At 39.0% G+C, this 25,088-nt stretch overlaps 1 protein-coding gene across 1 annotated transcript in view; it reads left to right on the top strand.

The window, feature by feature from the left end:
• KCNN3 (potassium calcium-activated channel subfamily N member 3) overlaps positions 1 to 18,305 on the top strand; it is a 2,562,115-nt gene extending 2,543,810 nt beyond the window's left edge. Inside the window, exon 8 of the mRNA XM_044080129.1 lies at positions 17,234 to 18,305. Within this exon, the coding sequence (XP_043936064.1) occupies positions 17,234 to 17,521 (288 nt within the window). The 3' untranslated portion in view covers positions 17,522 to 18,305. The remainder of the gene's footprint in view (positions 1 to 17,233) is intronic.
• The last annotated feature ends 6,783 nt before the right edge of the window (positions 18,306 to 25,088 follow it).

Raw genomic sequence — 25,088 nt, 5'->3', positions numbered from 1 at the left:
CTGTGCACTCTCTTCAACCACATTCTCAGTACTGGCTTTGTCCCAGCAGAGTGGAAGACAGCAATTATAATCCCCTTGCACAAAGGGGGTCCCTCAACCGACCCTGGGAACTACAGACCCATAAACCTAAAAAGCCTTACCTGTAAGGCCATGGAGAGAATCATCATGGACCTCAATAACAAGGATATAGGATACCTTTAAATGCTTGACCTGACCCAGTTTGGTTTCATCAAGGGTAGATCATGCCTATTAAACCTGGTGGAATTCTTTGAGGGTGTCACCAAAGTCCTAGTTGAAGGCAAAACAGTACATGTTTCATATCCCCCACTCAGGCATCATTGAGAAACTTACCTAGCTGTGGATTAACTTGTATGTCATTAGATGGATAGCCAACTGGCTCACTGACAGAACGCATACTATCAAAGTTGGAGACTCCACCTCTACCAGCAGACCTGTTACCAGTGGCATTCCACAAGGTTCTGTGCTGGGCCACCTACTGTTTGAAATCTATTTCTCAGAAATCTAGGTGAAAGTAGATAGCCTGTGGCTTACCAAGTTCACTGATGATTGCAAACTGTGTGCAATCATAGAAACCTCCAACAATATCAACATTCTACAAAATGGGCTCACACAGATAAATGATTGGTGCCAGAGCCACAGACTTAAACTCAACATAAAAAATGCATTATCATCCCCTTCAGTAAAGAACTCCCTGCAAATTACAACATTAAAGAAGTCCCTGCAAATTACAACATTAATAATACCCCCTTAAGTTCAAATCCAATGGTGAATGATTTGAGAACGCATGTTGATAGCAACTCTAACTTTCATCACCTTGTGTCCACAGTGGTAAGGAAGGCCTTCTGTGTTGCACATTTCATAAATAAGGGCATATCGTCTATAGCTAAGGAGGTTATAGCTCCCCTGTCCTCAGCCCTCATCAGACCAATAATAAGAGTACAATGCTCCCTTTTGTATGTACCTTACCAGACACTTGCAGCAGCTGGAGAGACCTCAGAGGTTTCTCACAAAGAAATTCATGACCTACTTGGACAGACTGAGGGCCCTGCCACTCTACTTTGTCTCCTCTAGACTGCTTAGAGGTGATTTGTGCCTGGTCTACAGAGCAGTATCGAACCCCTATAGTGCCTTTTTTAGGCAAAGTCCAAAGGACAAAACCACCACTGTAACAGGTACAAGCATGCAAAATCTGAAGGTAATGATACTCAATGCTGCAAGTCTAAACCTCAAAATGCACTCTCTCAAGGCACTCCTAAAAATGGAGAACATCGATATCTGTGCAGTAACTGAGACCTGGTTCAAGGCTCCAGAGAGCACCCCTGCAATACCAGGCTACAACTCTTACCACACTTTTCAGCCACCAAACCAGGACCAAAACACTAAAGGTGGAGGAGTGTCAATATTCACCAAGGATATTCACACCACCAGGCTAGTTGCCCAACACAATGCGTCTGAAATTCTCCAGGTGCAACTAACACTAGGTAAGATTGCAATCCAAACTGTAGCTTGCTACAGATTCCCCCACCATGCCAGAAGATTCTCACTACACCTTTCTAAACATACTGGAAAGAACCAAACATCCTAATACTGGGTGATTTTAACTACCCTGTCATTAACTGGGAAAACTACTGGTGTACCAACACCTTTGCCCAACGGTTCTTGGAATTTATAAAATCCAATGCCCTGGATCAACTAATCCATAGTTCCACCAGGGGCTCCAATATCCTAGACCTGGTCATTACCAACATGGGAAATCGATGCTCCACACCTATGGTCACCCCCTCGTTAGTCAGGTCTGACCATAAGCTAATCACCCTTAACATCCACATCCCACCCCCAGCCCTGAGTAAGGAAACCTCCATAAAGAACTTCTCCAAAGCCAACTTCATGCTACTCAAGTCAGAAGTGACAAACTTCATGACACCCATGCAGACGGGAACTGAAAGCTCAACTGCTGAATCCTACACTAAGGCACTGTACAAGCACATCCACTCATGCATGAATCGTGCCATCCCAAATAGAACCAAGATGATCTCATCCAAAAAAAGGAAGCCAATCTGGTGGTCCCCTTCCATAAACAAACTTTATAACAAAAGAAAGAAACTGTTGCAGAAAAGAGGAAAATCCCAGGATGCAAAAAACTCCCTTACCAGCCTCAGTAAGAAACTGAGATCCCTCATAAAATCCTCTAGTTACGAAAATAAATTGCCAAAGATTCCAAAGACAACCACAAGGCATTCTATAACTATGTCAAGAATCTAAATGGCAATGCTCAGATCTGCTCTGAGCTAAAACAGAATGGCATTAAATATACTGATCCCAAGGATATTGCCAATATCCTGGCAGATCGATTCAGTGCCAACTTCACCCCCTAAATAGCCCATCTCAATACTGGAAGATTGCCAAATTCCGGTAATAACGGCCACACAAGTAAAAAACGCACTCTCCAAAGAAAGAATACAGCATCCATGGGACCAGATGACATCCTGGGCTGTGTACTACATGAACTGCAATATGAACTGGCACCTCACCTAAGTGTCATTTTTAATCATAGCCACACCTCAGGTTTTGTGTCCACTGAGTGGCGCAGAGCTACAGTTATCCCACTCCACAAGGGGGGGTCCACCTTGGATCCCGGAAACTACCGTCCCATCAGTCTGACAAGCCTTATCTGCAAGGCCATGGAGCATATTATCATGGAACTTATAAACAAAGACACTGGCAACCTTCAAACACTGGACCCCACCCAGTTTGGGTTCGTGAAGGGCCGATCTTGTCTCCTGAACCTGACTGACTTCTTCGAATCAGTCTCTAGAGCCATGGACAAGGGTAAGGTGGTCCACACAGCCTATCTAGACCCTGCCAAGGCCTTTGACACCATCCCCCACTCTGGAATCATAGATAAACTTACTAAACTGGGCATTAATCCCTACATCATCCAATGTGTTGCTAACTGGCTTACTGATAGAACCCACACTGAAAAAGTAGCCGACTCCAAATCCAGCTCCAGACAAGTGACAAGTGGAGTACCTCAGGATTCAGTCCTTCTTCGCCGAAGTACAGGCCAACACTAAGGGACTCTGGCTAACAAAGTTAGCAGATGACTGCAAACTGGGAGCCATTACTAAATCCCCATATGATGTGGATACTTTACAAAAGGGCCTTACAGAAATAGATGCTTGGTACCAGAGCCATGGGCTCAAGCTCAATGCCAAGAAATGTATAGTTATCCCCTTTGGGAAAAAACATGTACCCATGAATTACCATATAGGTGGCAGTACACTAAACATCAAAAGTGTGATAAGAGATTTAGGGACACAGGTGGACAGTGGTCTCACCTTCAATAACCACATCGCCACAACAGTCAGGAAATCCTTCTGTGTGGCACACCTCATCACTAAGGGCGTTTCATCCAGAAAAAAGGAGGTCATTGTCCCACTGTACTCATCCCTCATTAGACCCATTATAGAATACAATTCCCCGTTTGGTATGTACCTCTCAAGACATCTGCAACAACTGGAAAGGCCGCAGAAATACCTCACTAAAAGAATCACAGGCCTTAAGCAGATGCCCTACGCTGACCGCCTTAAAAAACTCCACCTATACTCTGTCGCATATCGTCTACTCAGAGGCGATCTCTGCTTAACATACAAAGCCATGTGAAACCCAGAGCTGTTGGACATGCTGCACTTAAAGAAATCCCAATCCCTCAGAGCCACACGCTCCAGGGATCTAAACCTTGTCATCACAATAAACAAAACATGCTGGAGGGATAGGTTCATGACCCAGAGACTCCCCAGAGTCTGGAAAAGATTGCCCGTATATGTCAAGCAGAGTGCCTCTTTGGCCCACTTTAATAGGAACCTTGACGATTGGATGGGAGAAAGGAAATTCTCCCTGGGGATCACGTCAGTCGCCCTGCTAGACAGGGGTCCAGGGAAGTAAATAGTGTGAGAAGAAATAGCCAGGGAATTGTTATGGCTAGGCTTGTATAGGCCGTAGGGCTGATAGCCTAGTAGCAACCTATGAACCTATGAACCCTGCCTCAATGGAAATGCTGCACATCTGCAAATCAAATGTGACAAGAGTTGCTTTCTCTAGGGACCTTAACCTAGCCTGCAACATTAATAGGACATGCTGGAGAGACAGATATCTCTACCAGTGATTGCCATTCCTCTGTAACAAACTCCCAATTCACATCAAACAGACTTCCTCAATTACCCTGTTTAAGTGTAACCTGGACAACTGGATGGGAAACCGTAAATTTACCCAGGGGGGTTCACCTATGTCCCTCTTGGACAGGGGTAGCTAGTGCTGATCTTAGATTTGCAACTGGTGCTGATTTTAGATTTGCATTGCAAATATAGACTATATATCTTGGTTTGTAAGGGAGCAAGAATATAAACATGGGTAGGCTTCTAAAGGTCCTAGGGCCAGTAGCCTAGTAAACTCCTATGCTCGTATGATCCTATGATCGGCATAGTAAAGCAGACCTATGGATTGTATTACCCTATCATTCAGTAAACCATTTTATGGATTGTATTACCCTGTCATTCAGTAACCCATTTGATGATAATCTTCTGTTTTCTGAATCTGCACTGTCTCTGGTATGTTCCTATAATTTATATCTGCACCAGCAAGACCATTCATTTCATTCTCTCTTTCTACATAATTGCTTTTACCTAATTTATTATTGTACCTTCCTTTGTGTATTTAATGTACGTTTTTTTTTTCCAGTTTCTAATTCATATAGTGTGATTTCCATGTGTACTTTTAGTTTGCTCTGATTAAATTCCTATAAGCACTTTATAGTATATGCATATTAAACTGTTGTGTAAAATTTCTAATGGTATTTCTAATGGTTTTGTTGGTAGTGCCTTGAACTGTTAACACACATTCCCATGTTTTACTTGATAGCTGACAGGCTGTGCTCAGTGTGTTTACATGCCAGACAAAAGCAAAGATTTTAAATCTTGCTCCTGCACTAACTGCAGCTCCTGTGGTATGCTGCCATCTTGTGATGGATGTTCCCTTTTATAGGCCTCTATGCATAGAATGTGCTCAAATATTACAGAATTATGTGCCATGTGTCCATCACTTTATAACTCACTACAGATTTACTGTTTCATCATCTACGAAATATTCAAACTAGGTAGTAAGGAGAGGAAGGAAGTGTGACTGTGGAATCCATCACTTTTTATTTCATCCTAAATGTATATAGCCTCTTAATATTTTACAAGTCCACATGGTGTTAACTTTTTTCTATTGCCACAAGCAGAACTCTAGATCTGTTCTTTTTCATGTCAGTGAGCAAAATGCATTTAGCAGAAACATTTCATAATAATGATAATACAATGAATAGTATTACTGAGCCCCAGCAGTGAAATTTCATTTTGTCAAGAGGACGCCATACCCGACTCTTCATGCAAATGCCCCATACACCTCCTAACCATACCTCTCACCTCTTAGGGCAAGAAATCTGGACAAAGCCTAAAATAATGGGGGGACAACTGCTAAAAAATAAGTACATATTTTAAATATTGCTCTTATAAATGTAGAAAGTTGCTAGAATAACAGAATTTGTGTTAACATGCATTTTTTGGAGGATATGAAGTCTGAAACTCAAATGTGTCATCATTCAGTGATTTCAGTCTTCTGTGATTTCCCAGAAAACCACACATTTTGTGAGGAACACACCAAAACTATAAAGCAAAGATCTGGACAGATGAGCGGTATGCTCCTAACTACTGTACCCAGTTCTAAAGTTATAACACCTCAGTGTAAAGGAAATAATTTCCATTTCCAGTAACTGTAGTCCAGGTGTCTGAAACTCGTGGCCCTCAGGCCTCAAGCAGCTTTTAATCCAGCCTGATTCTAGGCTAGGAAAGCTACAACCCGACATTTCTAGTTACCCTGAGTACCTTTCTTTTGTCTTTTGTCTTTTTTTTTTTTTTTGGAGACTGTAGCCCACTTTTGAATGTGCTATTCCTCACACAGCCCTCTGGTCATTTGAGTTTGAGACCCTCTACTTATAATCATTATGACATCTTTATTAGAGCTGGTTGAACAGGACCTGAGGAGCATGCCATGAGGCTGGTGAGATGAGCGCTAGTCCACAGAATGCAATCTGGAATTCTGTTTTTTTTTTTTTTTTTTTTTTTTATTTATGACCTATGGATTCAAAGAGCTAGAAGTCACCAGACTTATCAGTTCCACCTTCTATGGATCATTCCCTGTTTCTCATTCTCCTATAAGAACAAGATCATAGAATCATAGGGTATGCAACGTTTCCAATAAAGCAGGGTCAGAGATTGCCTTGTATGCAAGGCAAGGATCGCCTCTGAGTAGTTTGTATGAAACAAAATAAAGTGATCCTTCAAGCCAGACAAAATAATTGAGTTTGTGAATATGGACACAAGTAGGTTGGTATCTCTCAGTCCATGCTTCTGTTTATGTTTCGTACCTGTGAGATCAGTATTACTGTTAGGTTTTAGAAACTGAGAGGCTTGTCTTCATGGAGCATACTTCATTCAAGAGGCCCACTTATGTACTGGATGCAGCCTGCCCTATTAGCTTACCTCTTGTATAAATTAAGGGCAAATTTGGTTCTCCTTCCATTAATCATATCACATTCCCTCTTTCTGTTTGCCTTTCTTTTCTCCTTGGCATATGTAAAGCATTCTGACCATCACAAACTTAGAGCCAATATCTGCAGACTGCCCTCCCGCCCAGTCTTGTCAGATTAACCATTAACTCAGTAGATTTTTCTAATGCTAAAGTTAGTGTTGCATCTCATGTTGTCTCTCAGCAAGACATATAGGCCTAGAATGTTTTGTACTTCAATTTTTTTTTTTTAGTCGTAGCATATACTCATTACAAGTTTCCTGAGTGAATATCACTGAATTACGGTGTGGTGGACTTTATCCCTATACACACATAAAGCCAAGATTTGAATCTAATTCAAGGGCAGTACCTGCGTACCAGTCTTTGGGTGGGAAGGGACCTGTGCCTCAGGGTGGCTTGTTCCATTAATGCACTCTGGTACTGACTAGAAAGCATAACAAGAAGTTTCTGCTTTTATAAGGGGGTGAATGAAGTTTGACTGTGGATTTATATCACTTATAAAAGTGAAAGCCATCACCAGGATGTATCCATTGCATGGTGACCCCTTAAAACACTATTGCCATGGGAGATAATTCTGAGTCTAAAAAACATAACATCTCTGACATCTGTCTGAATAACTGCATTCCCAAATAACAGAACATGCCTAATGGAGGCACAGATGGTCAGCAGGCAGTGTACACCAAATAATGACGAAACAGAAAAGTTTTGTACAAATTCAAGAAGAATTTGAAATCCTGGCATTCACAGTGATATCAAAGAACTATGGTGTGCTAAGTGGAAAACTATCCGAAATATGCATCTGTTTGTATGCAGTTCTCAGACACAAGCTGGCTATTTGGTCCTGCAAACTGGCGTTAGATGTGATCACCCTGATAATAGTACATAAGTCAAGTGTATTGTTCTCCATTTCACATAAAGGTAACTGCAAGCTTGACTCTCCCCCCTCTTCCAGCCTAGATGTATTACCAAACTTAGGTCTTCAGTGATTTTAGGCAACAATAAATAATTGTAGTCTAGTAATGCTGCAGTAAGTTAAGAGCCATACTATTATGCCATATAAATCCACAGGAAGTAAAAGATACACATTGGGCTGGATTCACAATGGCTTGCACAGAGTCTAAGAGTAGAGTAAGACTCCATGCAGCCATCATGTCCGACGAGCGATCCAGGAACAGCCTGCAGGGGTGTGCAAGAGAGCTCCTAACACATCTCTTACATGGTCTGGGCCGGGACATGCAAATTACCTCAATTGCAGCTGAAAGGCATGCAAATGAGGTAGATTTTAGATTCAGGAAACCCGAACCTGTCCGAGTAAGAGTAGTGTTATCTGCAGAAATGTACTCAGTTGACAACTGAGTACCATTCTGCAAATAGCAAAACGGAGCCGTGACAGCTCGAAATAAAGGTTGTATCCAGTAGAGGAAGCATGCCAATGGCCAAATATATGGCCATTGGCAATGTTTCCTGATGCAAAATGAAAAAAAATTAATTTATTTTTTTTTGTCCGATTTCCGATGTTTAAGTCTGGCGCAGCATTGCACTAAAGGGCTGTGCTCTAAAATCCTGAAAACTAATAATAAAAATCCACAAATGTGGATTTTATGTGAATTTGTAATGTACAATGCAAGGCAATGGCAGGCTGAAGACAACATGGCTGCCGAGTAGGGGTTGCTAAGGGGGGAACCCAGTCTAAGAGATGTAACCAAGCATTAGTAGGCAATCCTATGCAAATGAGGGTAAGGATAGTGAATCCCAAGTCTACATAGCAAATGAGCACAGTCAGTGGAGTGTAAGACTAGGATAAGGGGAGTAACAGAGTAGGATATAGGTGACATCATGAGGGGGGTATGTATGAAAGAAGCTAATCTCATTGGAGCAGAGTGGCATGTGTTAGCTGTCAGTTGCTCATCACTGGAAGAGGTGTGTCAGTAGGTATCCTAGCTAAAGTCAAGAAATAGAAGGTGCACACTGTGTCCGCCCCCCTGAGGGAATGGAAAGGGAAAAGGAAGCACAACAAACAGTAGGAAGTTAACCAGGGAGAGTCAGCAGAGCTAGCAAGTGGAAATAATCAGAATCAGGCAATCACACAGGCAGTACAAAAACCCAGCCCAGCCCAGCACTTAAAACTCTGAAAACAACAGCCCATTATGTTTCTGTCAAGAGACACTGCAACACTGGAGGTAACTAAGAGAAGTGAAAACTTAAAAAGCTTAACTGACAAAAAAAATGTTAGTGGCTGCAGTTGCAAGCAGTGTCTACTGTTATTAATGTCAGTATTCATTGTGTAATACCCCACCTCTATACATGACGGCAATACTTTCTAGAGGGAGTGAGACTGACACAGCTAACGTACATTGCGCAATCATGAACTTGCATAGAACATATTTAAGAGCTATGGCGTCTGCCCCACTCAGATATGCTAGTGTTTGTAGTGCTCTGATACTGTGTGTGGTTTGTAAAGTGCCTCTGTAACGTTATTGTTTGCTAGAACGACTGCTTTACTTATCACTGTCATGTAATGCAATTCCACAACACTGGCTGTTAAGGATTCACAGAACAGGCTTTGTCTAATGGCCTTTCTATTATTCCTTTACATTCCTTCATTGTAAGGAATGATATATTTATTACAACATCAAATTATCTTATATCTGCTGTGGCTTAGTAATAATTCATGCAGTCTAGTATGTCCAAGGTCTGGGGTTTGAGACTGAGAGGGGTGTTTTATTTTGCAGATGAGCAGACTACAAGCCTTTTAGCTACAGGTAAAACGTTGAATAAATCAACTATGGTAGTGGAACTCAATCAACAACATTCTGAAAGGTTACACTGGGCATGCTCACACACACAGGCCATGTCAGAGTATAGCAATGATCCATACCTATCAGGCAGTTACAGGTGTCAACCCAGGAACCACACACTATCCAGCAATCTGGCCTGTGCACATAGCTATATGACAATAGACACGTATACAATATAGTCAAACCCTGTCATAATCACATCTTTGCTGCAGATACCCAAGTTGTTCATAGAAAGTGGAGAAACGAAGACGATAAACACCTGCAAAGGGTATCATCAATAAACAGGTGTGAATCCTGAACATTATCATAGGTGCAGAGTCTGATCCTAGGCTATCTGCCCTAGGGCATGTACACACCTAGACAGAGTGTGTCTGGCATGTGCAACATGTCCAAGTTGAATACTGTGCATGTAAAAAGTAGGTCACACAAGATAGCCCATATATGTGAGTCCATTGTGCATCTGTGTAGCAGGGACACAGAAGATATTCCATGGCCAAACATACAATCACCCATACACCTGTCCAGCTGACTCACACAGAGCTATTGGACAAACACTTTCCAACACACATGGCTCATTCCTGCAATTACTGCAGACATTACCATGACCAGTCAGAAGATATCTGCAACCTACAAATGTGGCAGGTGAAAAGGAAACACCCAGTAAAGCATATAGTGCGCCGTGTTAATGCCAGTCTTTGTAGTATCATAACATAGTTAGGTAGGGGTTTGAAACCTGCAAATGCTGTGTGTGTGTGTGTGTGTGTGTGTGTGTGTGTGTGTGTGTGTGTGTGTGTGTGTGTGTGTGTGTAGTTTCATAACATACCAAAAAACCAGCTGCAAAACGTGGAGCAAGTAACACAAACTTGTAGGAAAAACCACCTTTAATAACAAAGCAAAGCTTTCGGGCAGAACCCTTCTTCAATACTAATACAATCAAGTCTGCATACTAGAAGCTTATATACAGGTCTAAAAGTCACATGATTAGCAGCCAAGAATCATGTGATGAGAAAGTCTTAAAGTGCAAACAACATAATAAAACTTTTAAAAAATCAATTAATAATATTACGTAATCTAGTTAAAATTGATTTTAAACTGACTTTGCTGTTAATTCCTGGATGTGAATCAGCAGCTAGTCTTAAAATCCATTCAAATTCCTTAGTCTCAAGGCGATTATTAAAATCTCCACCTCTGGCACTAGGACAATTAAAATCAATAACTCTAAACTGAAAAGAATGTTCAGAGCCATGAATATTGATATGCTTATATAGTGTATTATTTTCACAACACCGTCTGATTTCTGAATTATGATCAATAACACGATCTTTCAGCTTACGAATAGTTTTTCCTACATAGAACGAGGTGCAGGATTTACATGTAGCCAAATAGATAACACCTGAAGTGTTACAAGTAGCTGAAATTTTAAAATTGAATACTTGACCGGTGCTAGGGTGTGTGAAAATGTCACTACCATTACCAAACATCTGTGCACAGGCAATACAGTTAAAACATTGAAAAGTTCCATGCTTAATAGCCAACGTCATAGGCTTAGGTTTATAAAAATCTTTATAACACAATAAGCTTTTGATAGTCTTCATATTTCTATAAGAGAAGCATGGCTTATCACCTACAATAGCTTTCATTTCATCTGAAGCTAATAAAATTATCCAATTTCTTGAGATAATTTGTTTAACCAGGTGACTTCTTCTATTAAAAGTAGTCATATATCTAACTGAAGTCATCTCTTTATTGCTGTTATTATTTTTCTGGGATGTAGTTAACGAAATATCCTGCCCTTGATTAAAGCTGATAGGTTTCAAATAAGTCTTCCTAGCCTCTAAAATATCAATTCTTGACTTATTAAGTAGGTGGAAAGAAAGGTAATGGCATTTAAGAGGTTGCAATGGCAACGTTTTAGTTTTTTGGCATATCTTGATAAAGGTATTGTCCCACATGGACTCGGGATCCTTAAAATGCCTTCATATGGCAATACCTTTCCAGAACTACTCAAATCATGGCAACAATTGAATATTAAGCTATCTTTAGACTATATGTCTTTAATGAATGATTTTTTTATAAAAATTGAGGAAGAGTACAAGCGTGAAATTTTTTCACTTGAGAGTACTATTTTAGAATTGACTGTATTTCCTAAAGTTACACCTGTATACCAGCAAATGCTTGATAGGATTCAAGCTTTTGAGGTCAGGATGGAAGCTACCAAAAAACGGAAGCTCCAACGCGACATAGGTGACTTCCAAAGAGGGAATATCTTCTCTTGGCCCAGAAATGAGAATCCTCGTACTACTGCTTACCATAAAGTTCCTGCAAGAGAAGGACTTGATTCCCTGGATACTTTTGACAACATTTCTTTAAATAATAATCCACCTTCTACACCCTTGACATCTGAAACTCCCCCTGCACCAGTTACGAATGAGCCTGGCCTTTTGGTATCATGTTCCTCATCCCAAAGCGCATGCGCCTATAGGAAGTAAGAACAAGCGTGATGGCAACCTGAATGTGAATACGAACGCTATGGCTATCAAAAAGACACAACAACTAACTTTAAATTTAACTAATAAACAATTCCAACTGGAGCACGCTGAAACCGTCGTGAATAGATCACCCAGGTCTAGAGGTTCACCTGCAAGGTCGTATGCAACACAGGCAACCATAGCAAACAAACGTAAAAATGAGAGCCCTTTAGGACTCAACAAAGTAAGTCGCAAGTAGTTGTGACATTAAATTTATCATCTTTTGAGTTAAATCCTGCTCATCTCTCTCTTTTAGACAAAGGATTTAAATTTATACCATCCTGTAGTGATAATGTTGTGTCTGCTTTAACTGATTTAAAGTTGTTTGTTCGTAACTTGAGTTTAAAACTAATGTTTGGTAAATCTAACTCAATGGGAGACAGTCTAAAATGACAAAGTACTTTTATTCCACTTAATGCACCCATATTGAATGCATTTCATGATGTGTGTGAACTACAAATAAGAGAACTATACCTACGGCCCATGAGGAATAAGAACTTTAATCTGACTTTTGCAGAGTATGAAGCATTAAAAAGTCTACAAAATAATAATGACATTGTAATAAAGCAAGTGGACAAAGGTGGTATGCCTGTTATTATGGACCGAGACAAATATTTTTCAGCTGTTTCTCTACTTTTGAATGATGAGAATGCATTTAAAATAGTTACACATGCAGATGTAAAGAAATGTGTGAGTTATGTCAACATGGTAATATTTGAACTTCAGCTTAATGGTGACATCGACCTTGATTTGTTTCATTTTCTAACTGTACCTTGTCCTTTGATACCTCATTTGTATGGTATCCCAAAAATACATAAGTCTACGGATAACCCACCAATAAGACCTATCGTCTCAGGTGGAGGTTGGATTACAGAACCCGTTTCAGTTTACTTGCACAAACAGTTACAACCACATTTACTTAATTGGAATACCATCCTGAAAGATACACATGATTTGTTAACTAAGTTACAGCAATGGTATACTAGAAATGAGCCTGATATAAAAACTAAAAGACATTATTTAGTTAGCTTGGATATTGTATCCTTATTTACCGTCATTCCTAATGATGCCGGACTTCAGCTTCTGAGGGAATTTTTAATAGCACAACCTAACCCTGATTTCAAATCCATTGACAACATTTGCTGTCTTATGGATGTTGTTTTGAAAAATAATATTTTTATGTTTAACGAAACTTTATATTTACAGTTAACAGGAATAGCTATGGGTACCTCAGTGGCTAACACATACGCTAACCTAGTCCTTTACCAATGGGAACATAAACATCTGTATAGTATAGTAATAGGAATCTTTCTACCTATATTAGTTTTTATCAAAGATTTGTTGATGACTGTTTAATTGTTTGGAATGGTACACTTCATGATCTGGATGTTTTTGTTGACTATTTGAACTCCACAACTGATTATTTGAAATTTAAAATGCAAGTTTCTGAAAATACTATGTGTTACTTAGATTTAAAAATCCAGCTGAATGATGGAATTCTTAATACTTCTGTATATAAGAAGGAAGTTAGCTGTTGTAAATATTTACATTACAGTAGTATGCACGCTCCACATATTTTCAGAAGTGTGGTAAAATCACAATTTATTAGGACAAGTAGGCTCAACACAGATGATGATGTATTCAAGTTACAACTGGATGATTTGATCATGGAATTTACCTCAAGTGGCTATGATGCCCACCTACTTAATAAGTCAAGAATTGATATTTTAGAGGCTAAGAAGACTTATTTGAAACCTATCAGCTTTAATCAAGGGCAGGATATTTCATTAACTACATCCCAGAAAAATAATAACAGCAATAAAGAGATGACTTCAGTTAGATATATGATTACTTTTAATAGAAGAAGTCACCTGGTTAAACAAATTATCTCAAGAAATTGGATAATTTTATTAGCTTCAGATGAAATGAAAGCTATTGTAGGTGATAAGCCATGCATCTCTTATAGAAATATGAAGACTATCAAAAGCTTATTGTCTTATAAAGATTTTTATAAACCTAAGCCTATGACTTTTCAATGTTTTAACTGTATTGCCTGTGCACAGATGTTTGGTAATGGTAGTGACATTTTCACACACCCTAGCACTGGTCAAGTATTCAATTTTAAAATTTCAGCTACTTGTAACACTTCAGGTGTTATCTATTTGGCTACATGTAAATCCTGCACCTCGTTCTATGTAGGAAAAACTATTCGTAAGCTGAAAGATCGTGTTATTGATCATAATTCAGAAATCAGACGGTGTTGTGAAAATAATGCACTATATAAGCATATCAATATTCATGGCTCTGAACATTCTTTTCAGTTTAGAGTTATTGATTTTAATTGTCCTAGTGCCAGAGGTGGAGATTTGAATAATCGCCTTGAGACTAAGGAATTTGAATGGATTTTAAGACTAGCTGCTGATTCACATCCAGGAATTAACAGCAAAGTCAGTTTAAAACCAGTTTTAACTGGATTACGTAATATTATTAATTGATTTTTTAAAAGTTTTATTATGTTGTTTGCACTTTAAGACTTTCTCATCACATGATTCTTGGCTGCTAATCATGTGACTTTTAGACCTGTATATAAGCTTCTAGTATGCAGACTTGATTGTATTAGTATTGAAGAAGGGTTCTGCCCGAAAGCTTTGCTTTGTTATTAAAGGTGGTTTTTCCTACAAGTTTGTGTTACTAGTTTCATAACATAGTTAGGTAGGGGTTTGAAACCTGCAAATGCTGTGTGTGTGTGTGTATGTGTGTCACATCCTTTGAGAGGAGTGGCCTTTTTGTAGACTGTAGACACAATGAAGGAGCTACATTCTTCTTTGGAAAGTCTGGTGATGTCAGCATCCTACAAGTATAGCAGGTGTAGACAAATGCCCAGTAAAGCATATAACATGCCGTGTTAATGCATGTCTCTGTAGTAGTATAACATATGTAGGTAGGGGTTTGAATCCTGTAAGTGCTGACTGTGTGTGTGCAATTCTGTTTGAAAGGAGTGGCCTTTTTGAAGACTGGGAAAACACACTAAAGATGTATATTCCTCTTTGGAAAGACTGATGATGTCACCACCCTAGAAATACAGATGGAGAAGGCAACCACCCAGTAAATAGCACGCTGTGCTAATGCGTCTCTCTCTAGTGTCATAACATACTTAGGCAGGGGTTTGAATCCTGTAAGTACTGACTCTGTGTGTCACTCTTGGGCAAAGCGGTGTGGGTTTTTCTTTTACTATGTTATGACATATTATGATTACAACAGTAAGTGCATTGCACACATCAGGTATCTGTGTGGCAAATATATATGTGTACATGTTCCCTTAATCAGTACATAGGTGTGAAGCCTGCATACTACATGAATACATTTGTTGCCATTGACAGGTTGTGCCGCTGTTTCTCAGATCGTAGGTCACATATGTATGTATGTGACAGGGCCATCCACTGTCATGATCCGTGGCCAGGGTCATCTGTGCCACACACACCCATGACAGTTACTTAACAGTAGTGTGAATGAGGGTATATGCCTGGGGTATATGTCAGACATGTTCATACACAACAACGACTGACAATAATAGACAGTCTTTATAGGTGTACAACCGCCTTGTGGATATGCATCCAGGCCTCTAATGTCTCATGTGACACACCTTGGAACTCCACAATACCTATGGATATGTGGATACCAAGGGACACATGACATAACATGAGGCTGTATGTACACATTGGTACTCAATACATGTTGAGGGCTACCACCTATGTGGTACTGATGGGATAGTAAGTATAGTACATGTGGATGACTATGCCATAGTCTTCTTACTGCTATACAGCATGTATCAGATGACAGGCATCTGTCTGTATGATACCCTTGTATAGGATATGTTTCCCTACAGTGCCCTGGTTGGCGCGGCTCGCACGTCCGCACATACACATTGCACTGGATAAAGCACTGCTAAACTTTGGGCAACCCTATTTAGCTGGGTAAAGCACTGCTTAAATCTGGAGCCTTTAAAATATATATTTTCTTCAATAATAAATTGGCCATTTCACTGCTTTTTATAATATTTTAATCATATATGTCAGGTATTATTTCATATACTGATTTGGAACATAAAAAAAATAAGAAAGGTAGTGATGGGACTCAAACCTTGAATGCCTACTCTTTGGGCTAACGCTCTACCATTACACTACTGTTACTTGGCAGAATTTGAATAATTAGTTCTTATATGCTATTCGCTGTCACAATTGCTAACTGTGGTTAGGCAATGGGCACACCCGCACACACACGCGCAAATACGGGCAGCCATACCTATCAACTGTACAGATTTTTGCAGAATGTCCAAATTTTTGCCTTATATTTTGGGTCCATTTTTCATAAAATTGTGGCTTTCTGGCAAATTATTAAAGATTGAAGTTAGAAAATAATGACAGACATTTGAGTTTTAGACTTCATATCATACAGAACATGCATACTAATGCATAACCTGTTATTCTATCAACTTTCTAATTTGTAAGAGCAATATTTAAAACATGTCCCTATTTGTACCAGTTTTTTAATGGCTTTGTCCAGATTTCTTATTCTAAGAGGTTGAGAGGTATGCAGGCAGCTATATCGTGGATTAAAAATAAAAAATTAATATGTTACGTTTTATAACTTTGATTGGGGTTTCCAGTGTCAGGGAGTGTGCTGTTGGGTGCAAGTACATTTGAGCGACCTTGCTCTTGTGTGCTGATATTGTGCTTTGCAACAACTTGCAGGGGCGTGACCATTTAGACTGCTCAGCAGTCGGACACGCCCCTGCTTTCATACTCAGTCTGTGTAAGAGTTACTGACGAGTCAACGTGCCCTCATGAATATTCATGGATCACTGATATCATACTGTTCAACTGCAGCCTCCGTGTAAGACTTATTAAGTCTTACACGGAGGATTCGTGAATCCTGCCCATTATCTTTGCCATATTGGAGAAACAGTAGTAGAGTAAAACACAAGTACAGTTTTCACACATCTGAATGCTACATAATTTGGGGAAAGATGTGCATATGCTAACAAACTACATCAAGCAACTGGAACTTAGGTTTTAGTAGGAGAAAAGGAGGATGAATCTTCATATCTTCCCTTCTGTAAAATTGATTTTGGTCTTTTTTTTCCTTTATTTTATTATTTTATTAATATTCTGATAAGTCTGCAAGTTAACCTTTAATAGAATATGAATTGGTGACTTTATGTGTGTGACTTCATCCTATGTCTCTTTGTCTTTTGCTTTCCAGATGCAGAATGTCATGTATGACCTGATTACAGAGCTGAATGACAGGAGTGAAGACCTGGAGAAACAAATTGTCAGCCTAGAATCCAAGCTTGAACAGCTGACCTTCAGTTTCAATACGCTACCAGGACTTATAGCAGAAACACTCCGGCAGCAGCAACAGCAACTCATAACAGCCATAGTGGAAACACGAGGTGTAAGCATTGGGGTGGGAAGCCCACTTTCAGATAGTTCGGTCCAGGTTAGCCCCACCTCCCTCCCTACTCCGTACACTAGTTCAAGCAGCTGCTAGGCTATGTCAATGCTTCTTCCTGTGTTTGACTCCTAGATCATTATGGTCCTATTAAATGCCAAGTAAGGCATGACTGAAAGTGTTCGGCTACAGGTGTACATCATACTTAACAGAGTAACACCAGAGATCTTGCTAACTCTTGAAGAAGAAATGGATAACAATCAGTTTTCAACAGTTAGTGGTCAGTAGTTAGTAAACTTTTGGTCAATATTAACAGTCATAGGCCAGAAAATGGTTAACAGTAATCAATTTCAGTGGCCATTGATCAGTACAGTCTGTGACCTGTGATTAATGATCAGTATCTGCAGACACTGGTCAGCAGTCAGTGATACTCAATGGTCAGAATCAGTGGTCACTGTTCAAAATTCATTGCTTATTTAGGGAACCAGTGTCAATAACTGAAGCTATGATTAGCCACAGGCATGTTAAATGGAAGCAAAAAGATACAGACAAAAAACAAACTTTTTTTTACAAATTTTATCAACCTCTTGAGAATTCTGGATACTGGGATGGTATCTTGGTATCCCAATGGTGGTGGATTCAGTATTTTTTTATTTTTTACTTTACTCTCAGGTCTTTAGTTCAAAAAAAACCTGCAGCACATGTGATGGTTTGCAAGCAGGCTATAAAGCATTTTTTTCTTTAGCTCAATATAAAGAAGTATCAATTCCCCTCCAAATACATACACATCTGCATGCATGTTCCCAGACACACACACACACACACACACACACACACACACACACACACACACACACACGCACACACACTCACACACAAGCATGCACACACACACACACACATGCACGCTCTAGCTCGCGCACACACACACACACACACACACACACACACACACACACACACACACACACACACTATTACTACACATTCAAGCATACATTGCCTGCCTATTCACAAACATCTGTGATATTTTAGGCTGTTGTTCTGAAGCACCCTTTCAGTCATTAGAAGGGGCTGGTGCAGAATAAGATGGCATTCACATTTGAGACGTAGCTTTCTACAGACATGTGAGTGAACTGTGGTTTTGTAACAAAGCCAGGTAAGCTCATTGTTGGAAATAGAGTCACAGCTGCTTCTGCTTCATTGTGGCATCACCTCCTTGAAGAAATAGAAGCTGGTCCTAAATCGCTGCTGCACCTAGGGCTGGCACAGCCCCTCACTTTGCTTAAGTGGTCTGGTAGAGAGCTCTAGAAATGATCAGCTAGTATTAAATACTATATGTGTCCTTGTTTTGTAGTTCTCTATTTCAGTCAGTATCCATGATCAGAAAGACTGAACACAAAGAAGCTAACAGTACCTCTCAGCAGCTCCCCCATCTCCTACATTTCTTGGCATGTTATATTTATTATTAAGTCAAGCATATAAACACTGGAGGTCTTTTTACTGGGACTGATTCACACTTACTTTATCACAGTAAACCCAAAGTAAGTATTATTCTCTATGGGTTCTGGGACTGGGGCTCTGACCACATTGAAGCTGAGCTCCAAGTATGAAATTGTACAAAAACTTGAACAATGAGAACTGGTCCACCTTTTCAGTACCCTTGATCCCCCTATATCCTTCTAAAGTAGCAGCATTTTTGTGGGACATAAGATCTGTCTAACGGAAAAAATGTTTGAAGAATCAATGTTGGCACCACACTTCTTTGTAAAAGCACAAAAGTAAATTGTAAAGACACACGATAATCCCAAAGGAGATAAAGAACAGGTCGACAGGAGAACAGCCATCCTTGACAGCTGACACGTTTGGAAGATATTCATCTTAACGAAAGGTCTGGTGCCTGCTATAAAACGAACAGGAAACAAGAACTGCTGTGACAAAAAATAGAATTTTTTTCTAGCTTTATAAAATAAAATGATTAGCTTGTTTAGGATTATGTGCACCTTTCTACCCTTCTCCATGTCATTCTTTGCTGAAATGTTTTATCTATTAGAAAAGCTTTTGGTAGAAAAAAAAAACTGCCATGTAAAACTCAGCAACAGACTGAACAAAATGTATTCCACATTGAAAATGTAATGACAAAGATTATGGAATATTTCTTAACCTCTGTGAAAGTGCACAAGCTTTTATATAGACTCATGTATATGTAGATATATATAGCTATATAATATAGTTATATATATTTCTAATCATATAATTTGCATCTTGCCTATGATACTGCTTGTTTTTTTATGATAAAAAGCATTAGAAAATATGTCCATTTTATTTTAAGTAAAAATATATTGCTCTATCTATTCTATGGAATATTATAGCATTTTGATTAACCTTTGTGGCAGTGATCTTGGCGGCTCAGGATGGTCGCATGGTTATAAGTGCCTGTTTCTGAATACAGTTCTTACAGACATATGTAACTGCCACAACTTAAATCGTAGGCTTCTGCATAGGGTGATTTGTTAGCAGTGTTTTTACAGTGGTTACTGATAAAAGAAAAAAACAATGACTTTAAAATCCATCCAGTCAGTAAATGTACTGTGGACTGTCTACCACTGTCTTTTGATTGTCTCCCCAGAACGGTGTAGGGGTACAGAGTCATCAGGTGGGGTAACAGATTTTAAAAAAATGGTCACAGTCTTACATGCATACACCCCTGTTCACTTATTGTTTTGAGGTTATCTCCTTTTCTACCTCTGTAGTGCATTGCTATGTCAGCCATCTCTGAGTATATCCATTTTCAGGATAATGTCCTTCATCTGCTCTGATAAAGCAGTAACCCAAGGAATATCCTAAGGATGGAGAGAGAGAAACTCAAGTCGATTTTTGTCAATTTTAAGGGTTGCCCAGGAATGTTGGCTCTCCCTGATATATCTTAACTTGCTTCTTTTTAGTAAGAATTAGAATAAGAATTATTAATAGATTATCAGTGATGTAATTTAATTTAACAAGAATAATTTTATGTAGGTTTAAAGGATGGCTTTTGCAACCCTAATATCTGTATTATCACAGTTAGCTTATAACAAATATACCTTGTTGAACATACAGTTTTGACCACCAACAAGGCATCATTCAAACTAATACAGGTTGACAAAATGCTGCAGAACTTACCTTCAATAAAATCTTGTCCTAAGAAATAAAAGGACACACACACACACACACATATATTTATATGAATGTGTAAGCCTGCACACACATAGCTCTCAACCAATCAGGGACAAATAACAGAATCAGGGACAAATCCCGAAAAAATAAGGGATGATCAGGGACACTTTTAAAATATTAGTTCTATTAACTTGAGCCATTAACAGAATCAGAGCATATGAATTAATATAAATTTCCTTAACTAAAACAAGTATTCATCTCTTAATTATTGTCATTATTTATTAAGTATAATTCACCATCATTTGTCCAAACGGCACCAGTGTTAAGAGGGATTAAGAGGGACAGAGCTAAAATTTGAGTCAAAATTAGGGACATCCCTGAAAATCAGGGAAAGTTGAGAGGTATGCGCACACATACATTTATATGAATGTGTAAGTCTGCACACTCACACACACACACACACATATATTTATATGAATGTGTAAGTCTGCACACACACACACGCGTGTATACACACACACACACACACACCATGCATGTATGAATTTTGACTAGTTTTATGAGGCAGTGCAACCACATTACAAGTGGGAGAGAAGACAGCCATCACAGAATCAGTATACCAAGGTCCACATGTTGATATTATACTTGTCCTGATGAGGACTGTGTATAGAAACAGGCCTAATTAAAACAATGGCTTCAATCTGTTCACTGTAAAAAGTGCCTTGGACTTCAAGTTAAAGAGGTCATTATATATAAAGGCTTAATAACACTATGCCGTCTTCAGTTATTGAACCTTTTTTCTTTGTCTGATGCATTTTAACCTGAAATAACTTTGCATTTGAGGTAATTCTGAACATATCAGTTTGCATCTTGGTCTTTTAATTTAATCCTAAAATATATTTTGTTATGCAATACCCTACAACTTCTCACTTTCTACTCCTTAAATGATGGTCTCTTGTGACAGATATTTTGAAAAGGTTTGCATAATGAAAGCTACTGCAAGATCTAGATTTTTGCATTAATATTGCATATCTCTGGTCTAGCAAAGACAAAACCTCCTAGTTCTGAAGATGTGTTGGTGAACTGACTCTTATTTTTGTACTGTTGTAATCACCCTAAAGATCTGTGTTTCCACACATAAAAGGTTTACATTTCTCTCCAAACCTGGACAGAGTTTAACTTCTGAAATATTCCCATATAACCCCAATCCCTCACACTCCCATCCCCATGGTATAGAACTCTCTGTAGTTCTCTAGATTTAAGATGGCTTGTTTATTCAGGACAAAAGTGTGTAAGTTTCAGCCACTTTCATTAATCCTAAATTTCAAATCCTGGTGGGACTTTGGAATCTATAGTAAGTAAACACTTCCACAAGTTTCTGACTTCCCAATGACAACATAGACAATCATTTCAATATTTTGCTTACTCTGTGTTTGAGAAGAAAATGCTAACAGTATATAAAATAGTATGATAGCCAAGTTGTGCTCTTACTCAAAACCCTTCACTGATCAAGGTTTTTCAGCATGAATTTCCAGTAACTGTGACAAAACCCTGCTCCATCTCTGGCAGAAGTGCAATACTTCAGCAAGGCAGCAACATCATTGAAATGCAGGTGTGAAAACAGTCACACAACCAGCTGTGAGCTGTTGTTTTCTATCTAACCAACCCTTGACACACAGACACACACACACACACACACACACACACACACACACACACACACACACACACACACACACACAGTTTTGGGATTATTGTAAAGGACTGCATTTTTTCCTTCCCTCCCTTACCTAATTATCCTACATCCAATTTGGTTACTGGTTCTACTGAAACTAGAGCCAGGTATTTATGGGCTAGGCAAGAAGCTTATGGTCCATTTGTTCCTGCCTGGGATTCACTATTAGCCCTCCATTCCCCAGCAAGAGTCATATAGTAAGGAGCAGCCCAGCTTACTGGTCCTGGGGGGTTGTGGCTTATTATTTTTCCTTGGCAAGCATACCTCCGGACACCAATTTCACCAAAGTTGCATAGTGAGAATGCCCTGTGACAGAGTAGGCTTGGAGCAGCTTGGAAATCCACTAGCTGAGAACCTAGTACTTCTGCTAGGTGTCACCCATTCAGAGAGCCAAAGCCACACCATAGGAATGAGTGAGCCAGTGCCAGCCGCTCACTCTCATACTCTGCGGTCAGCTCCTATAGACATGAGAGCCACTGCTAAAACTCAGGTCACTTGCAACCTAGTCAGGGCCTTCTACCTCTCTATGATACAGCTAGCTAGGGATAAGATCTAGCACCACTTAACCTTTGATCCTGGCTTATTTGTGCTAATTTTTTTTTTAAGTTTTGTGACTTATTATGGGGGTTAAATATTAGAGGAACTTTGAACAGCCGGCAACAGTGGGTGATACACTGTTTAATTCTCTAATAATCAGTCCTTCTCTAATTTAAGCCACAACCCAAGCCACAAGGGCAAGAGCAAATGCAACATGTTTAGCCAATCAACCAGCATGTTCTACAGAAGTGGGAGGAGACTTGAGTGCCTGGAGATAACCAGACAGATGTTGGGAGTACATGCAAAATGCCACTTAGATAGTGATTAAAGGTGAAGATTGAACTCCAAACCTTAGATCTGTGAGACAGAGACACTGTATTGCAGACAAAGATAAGGGGTTCACAGAAACCTTGTGTCTTCAAGAAAAAACAACAGAGTTGTTAATGTATGCAGTGATAGGAAGATGAAGTCTGAAGTGTAACAAAACTGCACTAGAATTTCATTTTAAAGATTTGCTTAAAAATAAATTTTCATTCCAGTAGGAGACTTATAAAGACGAAGAGCAAGCTGGACATCTGTGGCACACATAAAAGTGAGTGAACACTGTTATAGACCACAACAAAATTTTTACAAGCTCTAAATCCAATCTGTGGAGATGTAAACTTGGAGTAGCCATCTGTCTTTTTTGGCTAGTCGGTTCTGTGATTAATTGCCACATCTAACATTGTACTTGTCAGTAAATCAAATACCTGGTCTTTGATCATAAGTTTCTTTAAAAGATACTTTGCATGAGACAGCATAATAAGGCCCTCACATTATTTACAGCTGGTTACCTCTTAACCTAACCCTACTCACAAGTTGTACACTGATTGTTTCAAATTAAGGTTGATACTGCAAAGCTGAAAAGGTGCTTAGGTCCCCCAAGTGTTATAGAATTCCTCCGTTCTTTCCCTACTTCACACTGTTTTCAGTTTTTAATAGTGACTCCTGACATCCTTTAACAGACACTGACAACTTCAAATACAGACCAGAGTAAGAGCAGCCCATTTCAGTAAAAGGGAATATTCACAGTTTGCCGTGCATCTTAATACAAGTTCATTACAAAACTTCTTGTTTCTCTTCTTGTGGAAACTGGAAATGATATGACTGGAAAAATCCATCCATTGTTTTATGGCAGCCCCGGTCATTTTCATAAGTTCATCACTGATCACACTGGCTATTTCATAGCTAGAAATAAATCTGAAGATGCTGCCACAAGTAAACAGTGAGGATGCAATAAATGGCTGAAACAGCAAAGAATTTGTATTTTGGAAACAGCAGTAGATGGTAAAGTTATTTTAAATTGAAACGCAACTGTGATTTTGAGATTTTAACTGATTTTATTAGGAAATACTATCTAAAGGTAAGTGGATGTTGTGAAGTACACCTGAGAAACAAAAGAAAATGCTAGAGTTGATATATGAAAAAAAATATATATATATATATATATATATATATATATATATATATATATATATATATAGAAAGAGAGAGAGAGATATATAGATATAGATATATAAAATAAAACTCAAAGTCAACTGACAGAGTATCAACCACATATGATCGAAGACACAGAAGTCGACACGTCACTTCACATGCACTGAGAAACAGCCTCAGTACATGCACCTACCACATACCTACTAATTATATACTAACCCCAAGATTACACAAACATGGGGTAAGGGCAAATTTACTAACCCCTGAATTTATGTGATCTTGCACACCTGTCAGTCAACTTCCTAGTCGACCATATGCAGGTGACTAGACAACTGTCAACCTTACTAGCACCCATATATATAGGTAGGTATATCTATCTATTTATCTATCTATATACTAAAACACAGAAAACACACATATGGGATACTTGAAACATAAAAAAAGAATTATAATTCCTGTCCATCATCTTACAGCATCTAGTACAGCATGTCCCAGTTTTATGCCAGATTGTTTATTGATGGTATTGTACGGCTTTGCAACCATAAATATTAGCAGCTTGTAATACATTTATTATCTTTATAATGACAGTGAATCCATATTGGTGTTTCATGTTGAGTGAAACCCCTTGGTGAAATCATATTTCTCTGACATATTTTTCCTGCTTTGAACTAACAGGCTGGACTGTATGTCAGCCTCACTATCTTCCACTGATATCTTTTAGTGAGTTAAGCAAAATTGTTGAATACTGAGTTTGCTTTTTCA

The sequence above is a fragment of the Protopterus annectens genome, chromosome 8.part0 (assembly GCF_019279795.1).
Source record: "Protopterus annectens isolate FY-2018-M chromosome 8.part0, PAN1.0, whole genome shotgun sequence".
NCBI lineage: Eukaryota > Metazoa > Chordata > Ceratodontiformes > Protopteridae > Protopterus > Protopterus annectens.
Note: the sequence above shows the minus strand (reverse complement) of the source record. Positions and strands in the feature narration are given on the sequence as shown.